This window comes from Corythoichthys intestinalis, chromosome 10 (genome assembly GCF_030265065.1).
Source record: "Corythoichthys intestinalis isolate RoL2023-P3 chromosome 10, ASM3026506v1, whole genome shotgun sequence".
NCBI lineage: Eukaryota > Metazoa > Chordata > Actinopteri > Syngnathiformes > Syngnathidae > Corythoichthys > Corythoichthys intestinalis.
In genome coordinates this window covers 37,903,197-37,913,834 of record NC_080404.1, presented here as the reverse complement: position 1 = coordinate 37,913,834, position 10,638 = coordinate 37,903,197, and the positions used below count along the sequence as shown (strand labels likewise).

Here is a 10,638-nt window from a genome sequence, read left to right as displayed (position 1 = left end):
GGCTGGGAAGACTGAATCTGCAATAGGTAAAACGCTCGGTGTAAAGAAATCAACTGTGGGAGCAATTATTAGAAAATGGAAGACATACAAGACCACTGATAATCTCCCTCGATCTGGGGCTCCATGCAAGTTCTCACCCAGTGGCGTCAAAATGATAACAAGAACGGTGAGCAAAAATCCCAGAACCACATGGGGGGACCTAGTGAATGACCTACAGAGAGCTGGGACCACAGTAACAAAGGCTACTATCAATAATACAATGCGCCGCCAGGGACTCAAATCCTGCACTGCCAGACATGTCCCCCTGCTGAAGAAAGTACACGTCTAGGGCCGTCTGCGGTTCGCTAGAGAGCATTTTGATGATCCAGAAGAGGACTGGGAGAATGTGTTATGGTTAGATGAAACCAAAATAGTTTTTCATGCATCATGTAACATTATTATACTGTACACTTATTCAACGTGTTGTTCTCTATTGTATTTTTATTTTAAATTGCCTTTCAAGATGACATATCTGTTCCATGTGTTGGATTTTATCAAGTAAGTTTCCCCCAAAAGTGCGACTTATACTCAGGTGCGACTTATAATCCGAAAAATACAGTATTTATTTGCCCCTCTGTATATACGCACACAAATACCCCCAAAAAGATGTGTTTCAACATTTTAAATACCTCAGCAAAAAAATAAAAACTGCTGTAAGACAACGACTGTTTTTGTAACACAGAGGGATGAAGTTAGAAGACCGTCAGTTCATATAGTACGTTGTTATGTGTCTGTGTATGTTGACCAAGGTTTGCAGCCAAGGTGCGAGGTGCCCAAAAGCCCAAATGGAATGTAATAATGTACTGCAAAGGTGTGTCTTCTCCTCCCCATCAATGCAGTAGTCCTTATCCCGTCTGGCCATTTGATGGTCTGCACAAAGTAGGACACCAACATCTTGCAATACTTTAACTTTGGCATTTCCCTCAACTCAATTTTGCGTTGCATAGCTGGCCATGAAGAGAAGCGTCAGCTGCGCGTTTCTGCTGCTCATCCCAACGATTTGGTTCCACAGCTGCCGGTCCGAACTGCAAAGGCCCGGCCTGGGGAAACCACCACACCTGATCTTTATCATGACGGACGACCAGGGTTACGGTGACGTGGGCTACCACGGCTCGGACATCCGCACGCCTGAGTTGGATCGGCTGGCGGCTGAAGGAGTGAAACTGGAAAATTATTACGTTCAACCTATCTGCTCACCCTCTCGGAGTCAACTCATGACAGGACGGTCAGTAACTTTATCTTCATAAACAAACAATGGGACAAAAGTTAGCTTTTATTTATTTGTGTTTTTTTTTTTTTTTTTTATGTGAATGAAGAAACATTTGAGTAACATTCTTGCTTCAAAGAGCTCATTGCCACTCACTCTAGAAGTTGATTGAAAAATCAAACAAATAACAAAAAGAAATGTTGTGCATCAAATAAAGCATGTTTTTTTTTTTTTTTTTAAATTAAAGTCCACTAGCTTAAAGCTAACACATTAGGATAAAGGCCATAGATGAACTAACGGTACTAGCATGTTGTGATAGTTCTGACACTTTAAGCACTCATTGTTGAACTCAAACATTGTATATTTTGAGAGTTCAACTAATACCTAATGCATATTTTGAATATTTTAATACATTTATTTTTTTGTTTTTTTGTTTTTGCTGTGTTTGATTTTAACCACATCGGTAATGGTGTAGTGGTTCATTTGCCTGGCTTTGGCGCAGGCAGTGTGGAATTGATTTCTAATCAGTAGTGGTGTGTTTGTAAGTGTGAATGGTTGTCTGTCCCTCATAAGCGGATTTTAAGGGGGAGCCGGACGCCCCCTGGTGGCCGAAAAGTGTCATTGGATGAAATTGACTTTCCTTTATATGGCGGAAAACACTCAGGTGACTTTTCCGAAAAATTCCGCTCTGAGACCCCCAGTTTGGCCAAATTTCAAAATTGTCCGATATACATGTGTGATACATCATTGGAAAGCTTAAAATCTCCATTTTCTGGGAGAAGAAACATTTTAAACAGGAGGGCATTTAAAAAAAAAAAAGAAAAAAAATGTAACCCCAAACCCTAACTGGAGGCGATAAATAGAGCACGCGAGAGCAGAATTAAAGACGCCACTATTTTAACGAGATATTATCGCGTACCTAACTTGTTTCGATCCAAAAATTCCATGTAGCATGTATTACCGGGTGTCAAGACACAGCTGTGAATGGCCACAGACAGATTTTTATTTTTTTATTTTTTTTATGGGTGAAACATGGTGATATAACAAGGGTCGCGATGCAGAAATTGCAGACAACAAGGAGTGGTTGAGATTTTCTTTTTCATATAGTTATCCTTTTAAACGTTATTTTTCAATTTTTCTTCGTTTGAATCGATTATTTATCATCTAACATATCGGGGAAAATGTGACACTAACAAAAAAAATACAATTAAGTAAGAGTTATGAGGTAGATATCCGTGACTTTTTTACAGACGCCAAATTTCTCATGTGACGTAATTTGTTTAAAATTTTAAAATATGTGAGTGAGTAATTTTTTAAAGTCATTTTCTTTTTTTAAACTAAATATTAGACATCAACATTAATGATTCTAAGCTGAAAATGACAGACATTTTGAATATTAAATATCATTACTTACCTTCTTTTTATGGCTAGGTTGTAACAAAAGCGGTTGCGCAACGTCTGTAAACGGGGGTTTACAGGGTAAAACGGACAAATTAAAAGTAGTTCGGGGGCTTAATGCGCCATGAATCTGCTATGGCAGCATGTAGAAATATTGTTCTATCAAACACAACAGTTGTTTTGGCTTAAAATACTGCAGTTTCTTTTAAAGAGGAGTGCAAGAGCAGAAACTGCCTTTTCAGTCTTGTCTGTGTTTTCCGCCAGATATAAAAGTTGTAAAGCAATAAAACTGCAACAAAAATGAATGAAATGAACAAAAAAAAAAAAAATTATACTGCGTCAAAATTATTTTTCAAACATATCATGTGACTAGCACCTTAGACGGTCATTTGCTTTGCATATGACCCCCCCCCCCCCCCCCCCCCCAAAAAAAAAAATTGGGGCAGGGTAATTTTATTTTTCAAATGATTTTTTTCTTACTGAAAATATTTTTTTTGATTGAAGCAACTTTCTGGGGAGATTGAATGATTTAGACACAAATGTGCCACCCATAATATGGCCCAAACACAAAAAGGATTGCTTTAATCAAAAAGGATTGCTTCAATGAAAAATTAAGTCTTCAAATGCAAATTTTTCAGTCTCAACTATTTTTCGCATTCAAAAACGTTTTCTATTGAAATGGTTTTTCTTTTTGAAAATATATATTTTTTTGAAGCAACTTATTTTTTGATTGAATAAAAAAGACAAAAATGTCCTAGCCAAAATGTGGCCCAAACACATATCAACATTACTTCAATCAAATAACTTGCTTCAATCAAAAAAAAAACTTGGCTCCACTCAAAAAAAAAAAAAATCAATCAAGGAAAAATAGCTTTCACATGCATTTTTTTTTTTTGAGTTTCAAAATTAATTTTTGCAAACACATTTTTTTTTTTGATTGAAGCGACTTTTTTTAAATTGAAAATATATATTTTTATTTCCACAAACCTCCATATGGCTCCGCCCAGGGGATACAAATTTTGACTGGGGTAACTACATTGGCACGAAACTTTTTTTCCGCTTGTTTTATTATATGTAAAATTTTGAATTAGATTTATTATAAATTGAATCAAAATTGAAAACTTTTTGAGGATTTATTACATTTGATGTTTTTGTCATTTTATTATTTTTATTTGTATTTATTTTGAGATTTTATGCAAATGTTATTTAGTTTTTTTTCATAGGAATTTAGTGTATTTTTATTGCAATTTCATTATTGGCCTCATTTCATATTTTTTAAATTGATTTCATGCTGTTGTACCCTGTCAAATTACCTGATATAAATTAGCACATTTTGTTTTTCACGATTCAGGTTAATGAATTTATTTGTCAAGTGTGTATATGAAGAAAGCAATGATTTGAAAAAAAAATGTTTTATTTGTTTGTAATTATTTAAATGTTTATTTTTCAATGCTTTTCCACATTTTAAAAATAAGTGTGGTTATTTAATATTTGATTGGATAGGTGGGAGAAAATGGATGGATGGATATTTTTTGTCATATTTTTGCATATAACTTTGAATGTCAAAAGTCTTTCTTCTACAGCTTTTACCATGTCATCTAACCCTGCTGTGAAATACCTAAATCTTCTTCCATAGGCATGTTACCAAGCCCTTCTTTTCTCGACAGCTACCAAATCCACACGGGCCTGCAGCATTCAATCATCCGTCCACGTCAAGCCCTCTGCCTCCCTCCGGATGCGCCCACCCTCCCCGAGCGCCTGTCCGAAGTGGGTTACGCCACGCACATGGTGGGCAAGTGGCATCTAGGCTTTTGCAGGCCCGGCTGCTTACCCACGGGACGGGGCTTCCACACTTACTTGGGTACGCTCACTGGTAGCGGAGACCACTTCACCTATCAGAGCTGTGATAACGCTCAAGCTTGCGGATTTGACCTCCACGACGGAGAACGGCCGGCGTGGGAAATGGCGGGAAATTACTCCACTCTGCTTTATGTCAACAGGTGAGGGTCACAAATTGGCCACCTGGGGGCAGTATAATGGAAACAGGGGATACATGTGTAGATGGTCATAATTCTTCACCACAATTGCGCAGGTTTGCATCGGGGCAGTAATTTTGAGACCAAATTTTCAGGATGCTCAAATTCTCCCCACCTACTTTTAAGCAACCTTATTTGCATTATATAATGACTTCATTTATATAGTTAATTTAGATTGTCTTCCCATGTTGTAAGGATAGAATTAACCCTACCATTATTAAGTGAATTACAATACTTGCAATCTGTTCAGACTTAAATTGACCGTGTTTTTACTTGCTAAATGGGCCAGTCCATTTTTTCCCCTCAAACGCAAGTTTGATTGGCTGACGTCTTAAAGCCGAATTATACTTCCACGTCAGACCTGCGCCGTCAAGGAAGACCCGATTTACGACGCTGCGCCATAGCCTGAAGCGGTCCTATTGATTTTTCAAACCCTAGCGTCAAGTCAACGCATATGACGTGGCGGAAATGGACTGTGATTGGTTCGCTCAGACTGTTGTTTCCGGTTCAGCGCGAAATCACCGCGATTGTAAAACATTATTTTTCTAGACACAAAAAATGGACCAAGCCGACGGGAGTTTCATCGAAGAGCAAGTCTCATCAAGACATCGTAAAGTTTGCCAAATGGCAAGGTCAGCGATTGAATAAAAAAATGGAAGAACCACCGAGACATGTCTGTTCGGACCCAGACGGTCAAAAACTGCCTGCTTTTTATCACTTTATGTCGTATTTTTGTTTTGTGCACTTCATCATTTATTGTGTACATATGTTTGCTGTGAGTTTGTGACTTATTTACGTGTCACACTTCAAGTATAAGAAGAATAAAGCACAGGTAGTGTCAAAAGAGTTGTTTTGATCTTTAATTTTTAATAACAGACAGTTCACATACGATACATCATCACTGATTGAGAGTGCCTCCGTGCTTTTTATGATAACGTTAACATCAAGGCTTCCAACGCAGTTTGGGAAATTCCATAGACGCAAGAAATCTGCTATGGTTTCCCACTGGCTGGTTGTAGGACACGGCAAACAAATCAGGCTGGAGGACTTTGCAGACCTCAGACAAAACACTAGACGCAGTGCTTGATGCCAGTTTGAAGCTAGCCGCCACAGCTAGCTGGTTTTCACCCAAGGCTAGAAGAACTGTATGCGGCATCAAAAGTTGGACAGACCGCCTCGAAATCGTCTTCTGCGTCGCCTGCGCCTCAACATTTGTATGATCAACATTTATTCAATGTTGATGAGCTGAAGATCCACATTCAAGCGTTCCATCTTGCATTGTTTATTTTTTCTCCATTAAACTAGACAAGAGGAAGTCAACAAGCATGCCCTAAAACCGTACAAACATAACGCCACAGCCCTCTAGTGGCTTGGCAGTGAATTACAGAGCAACGCGTCACCTGGCCTAAGAACCATCGAATGTCGAATGACGCCGTATTCGCTGCGCCGTCACTGCAACGCGGGAGCATAACTCAGGCTTTACGCCCCTGCCCCCCCCCCCCACACACACACACACACACACACACAAACGCATTCACAGCCGGCATTCTGTCAAATTCTTCCTACATTATATTTTGCTCACGAAGCTTTTGTGGTGGTGAATAAGCACTCTTTTACTTTCAGTTGGACTTTCAATGTTATTCAAAGGTGCTAAATAAACGAGTTACATAATAACTTGTTTATTTAGAACAAATCATATATCATATATCAAATAGAACAAATCATATCATAACATCATAACACGTACAACATGAATATGGCATAAATAAATGCTTAAAGACATGGCGAAGACGCTAACGGTGAGAGAGCGGTGTGCAGTTCAGTTGTGTTAAGCCCCATGGCCGGATGTGTCTGAGGAAAACTTTTCTACATGTCCGTCCATGATCAAACCTGAGTAAATATTCCTTTATCGAAAGTTTGTAGTGAAGACTTTGAAACTGCTGCATTCGCAGCATTTTTAACACTACGCACATGCGTTAAACCGTTTATTTTTTAGCATTCCTGGATAGTTAAGAAATGATTAACAAGTTTGTATTTCTTGTATATGATTGGTAATTTGTGTTCAGTTATATAATCCAGATACTTATTCTGGAAGTTTTTAAAATGTTTCTTTAGTAGATTTTCACAACAAAGGTTTGAATCGAACAGTGTACCACCTAAACCATTACATACGCACTGCAACCCCCCCCCCCACACACACACAAAAAAACCTTCCCTTCTTTTCAGTGCAAATCTAGTAGAAATAAGTGAAATTATCTGCCAGTGCTTCAAGAAATTTTACTCACTTAGATTTGTTGAAATAAAACAGCCAGCTGAAAATAAGCTTATGTTAAGCAAAAAGTTTGTACTTAATATTAAAAAGAAAAAAAAAAAACTTGTTCGTCAGAAATGTTCATCGTTCAAGAAGAGATATTGTTGAAAACATTATTTTAAAGCATGTTTTTTTTCTTTCTGAAAAAATGACCAACTTTTAGATGTATGGGCTTAATAAGAACACATTTTGTTGTAATATTTACTTCAAGTAAATGGAAGAATCTGACACATTCATCTGTTTACTAGCCTTTAACACTCAAAACAATATGGGGAAAATTATTTGACGAGATTTAAGAAAAATGATCAGATTAAGACGTTATAGTGTAAATGTGCAGTGTGAAAGTTAGCATAGTTTAATACAGATTTATTTTGCATTTATCATTTATCCTATCAATTAATTAGGTTCATATTGGTGAGAAATGTAGCCCTGACCTCTGTTTGCCCAACTGTTTGACCTTACTAATGTCCCGTCCCCAGCAAAAAGTGTACGCAGGTTATGCTGTTATATCGTCCCTACCATTATTGAGACCAAACCTTCACCCTTGCTTCACCATATGCCTCACTTTGATCAGGCTTCAGAAACAAAAGTGCACAGACGTTATTCTTGGACAGTAAGGGTGTGCCATTCAAGGCACCCCACGATTCGATTCGATTTTAATTCAGGGTGCTAAGATTCGATCACAGTACGACGATCATAGTATTGACGATGATCATGATTATCGATGCATCATACATGATTAATTAATAAAGTAGCCAAACAAATTTATGTCCATTATTTGTTTAAAATATCCTAATGATTCAACAGGAAAGAAACAAGCCCATACAACAAAAAGCTGCACTTAAGTTTTTTTTCTTTTTTACAAAAAAGCGCAAAAACATTAATAATTTCTAAGGCAGAATTTATTTCTAAACATGCCTATACAACACAAAACTGACCTTAAGCTGCTCTTTTTCACAAGACGGTGCAAAAAATATCAGCTTTTTAAAAGGCAGTACTCATTTCTCTCAGCAATATAATAAAAATTCACACTGTTGGAATTAATTCCACATTTTCTGGAAACAAAGTGTCTTTAGAAATAAGACTTAACCAATGTACTTCATTTTCAAAGAGTTCTGTACAATTTCGCATGTTTGCAGTCTTACCGCTGTACTTAAACCTGGTTTCACATGTTCTGCCCAAACAACACACAAATGGACATGGAAATACACATTAGCGAATTCACTAATTAGCATGGCGCTCGGCGCTTACAAATAAAATCTCAAAAACAACAACAATAAAAGCTAAACAATACAAGAGGGTTCGTGTACTCACCTCCTATAGACGCACACTGGACGTGGCAACACACTAGGGACATTTTCCAATTAACACAACTTGAACCTACTGCTGGACAACTGAAAGGCAAGGAGCAACAAACTATTTCTCTTCCCCTCCCGCTCTAAAAATAACTTGCGATCAGAAGAGGACCCAAAGCGTGACCACCAGGTCCCTGCCAGTCTCATACACAAATTTATTTTGGTGTCTTTTGAACAGGAATAAATCTCTCGCTAAGTAACTTCCGCTGCAGCCATACTAACCTTGTGCGTCCCTTAAAGTGTCCTGGCACTAGACTTGTCTTAAAATTTCTTTCCGCTAGCAACGGCTGTCATTATGTTTTTAGGGAAAATAATCTTTTTTGAACATTTATGACTCGTAATCGAATCGTCACGTGTCGAATCTCGATGAATCTTATACTCGATGTATTGGCACACCGCTATTGGACAGTTTTCAAACTTGCCGTGTTCTAACATGTCCGCTCATTCCCATACAGAGTGAAGCAGATCCTGAAAGGTCACGACCCCAACACTCCTCTCTTCCTCTACATTTCCCTCCAGGCTGCGCACACACCCCTTCAAGCGCCTGACCGTTTCCTGGACTTGTACACATCTCAGAGCAACCACGTGCGACGTCACTACGCGGCCATGCTCAGCTGCCTGGACCACGGCGTGGGTCAAGTGGTCCGTCAGCTGAAAGAGAGCGGTCTTTACGAAAACTCGGTAGTGATCTACTCGTCTGATAATGGCGGACAGCCACTGTCCGGTGGAAGCAATTGGCCACTACGGGGCGGAAAGGGGACATACTGGGAGGGTGGCATCAGAGCAGTGGGCTTTGTGCACAGTCCCCTTCTGAAGATCAAGGGCGTAATCAACAAGGCTCTCATCCACGTTTCCGATTGGTACCCAACCTTGTTGTCCCTGGCCGGCATGCCGCAGTTCCTTGAGGGTCTGGATGGTCACGATGTTTGGGGCACAATCAGCGAGGGTCTTCCCTCCCCTCGCACGGAAATCCTGTTCAACATCGACCCGGTCTCTAGGAGGCCCGGGGAGCCCTACGACAAAGCCTTGGTGCTCAACGGCTTCGGGATCTGGGACACGGCAGTGAGGGCGGCTATCAGGGCCGGGGATTGGAAGCTGTTGACCGGAAACGTGGGGGACGGCGACTGGACGCCTCCGCGGGCGTTTGTCGACGGCCCTGAGCGCTGGCAGGAGCTGGAGAAGCGGCGCAACGAAGTGGGGAAGTCCGTATGGCTCTTCAACATATCCGCCGACCCTTACGAGAGGTGCGATTTGGCCCGAGCTCGGCCGGAGATCGTCAAGCATCTCCTGACCAGGCTGGCCGAGTACAACCGGACCGCAGTGGCGCCGAGAAACCCGCCCGATGATCCTGTGGCCGACCCTGAGCTGCGAGGTGGGGCTTGGGGACCCTGGTTGGGACTGGAGGGCCAAGAGGGGCAGGACGAAACGGGGGGTGGAAGGATGGACGGTAGGACAAAAGTGAAGCAGTGCAAATTGTGCAAATTAAAAGCACTTTTTAAAAAATTGAGGTCACGTCTGCAGAAGAATGCCGTCTTCTTCTGAGGACGCAAACTACAGGGCGACTTCTTCTCAAAATGAATCCATAAGATTCTTTTACACTTTTCTGAACTTCAACCTTCATTATCACCATCACATACTGTATATACATTTGTATGAACCCATCAGCGAGCTCACATATGTTAAAGGGATCCTCTTTTTTTTTAAAGACAAGTAATTCTTAAAAGATAAATGTTAGTATGAGTTATAATAATTTGATATTAAACCCCCTCTTAATGTTTTTGTTTTAATAAAGTTTGTAAAATTATTTGAAGTGATAGGTCACCATTCTTGTTACGTCGCAGTGCGTGACGTCACCGGGCCCGTTGCCGAAATTCCAGCGTGTCACTCGTTAGCTTTTCCAACATGTCGTCGGTTCTACCCTTCCTATTTGAACCAGATCTGAAAAGTGTGGAGCAGGACAGCACTGTCGGTCATTCACAAGACGAGCTTCAGGGAAAAATCCGTACAGCAAACACCTGATAAGACAAAAGTTGGGCAAAAGTCTCAATGACAACAGAGCGAGAGAGCTATGCTGTTGGGAACTCTGGTTGGGAGCAAGAGTGTATGCTGTTGGAAACTCCAGTTTTATTAGCAGATATTCAAGGTAAGCATATTGCGTTTCCAAACTTATCCCAATATAATTATGTAGATTGTTAGCATCCAGAGCTGTCGTGTGCTTTACATACAGTACGGGCCAAAGAGCACACCTTGTGTAATCCATGTCTTGTACATTGTAACGCGTGGTAGGACGGA

At 40.1% G+C, this 10,638-nt stretch overlaps 1 protein-coding gene across 1 annotated transcript; it reads left to right on the top strand.

Annotated features, from left to right (window-relative positions):
• Positions 1-786: 786 nt before the first annotated feature.
• On the top strand, positions 787-9,888 carry si:dkey-174i8.1 (arylsulfatase I). Its single transcript, XM_057847526.1, has 4 exons — positions 787-918; positions 1,052-1,264; positions 4,312-4,644; positions 8,802-9,888. The coding sequence occupies exons 1-4, from the start codon at positions 905-907 to the stop codon at positions 9,886-9,888; spliced, it is 1,647 nt and encodes a 548-aa protein (XP_057703509.1). The 5' UTR covers positions 787-904.
• The last annotated feature ends 750 nt before the right edge of the window (positions 9,889-10,638 follow it).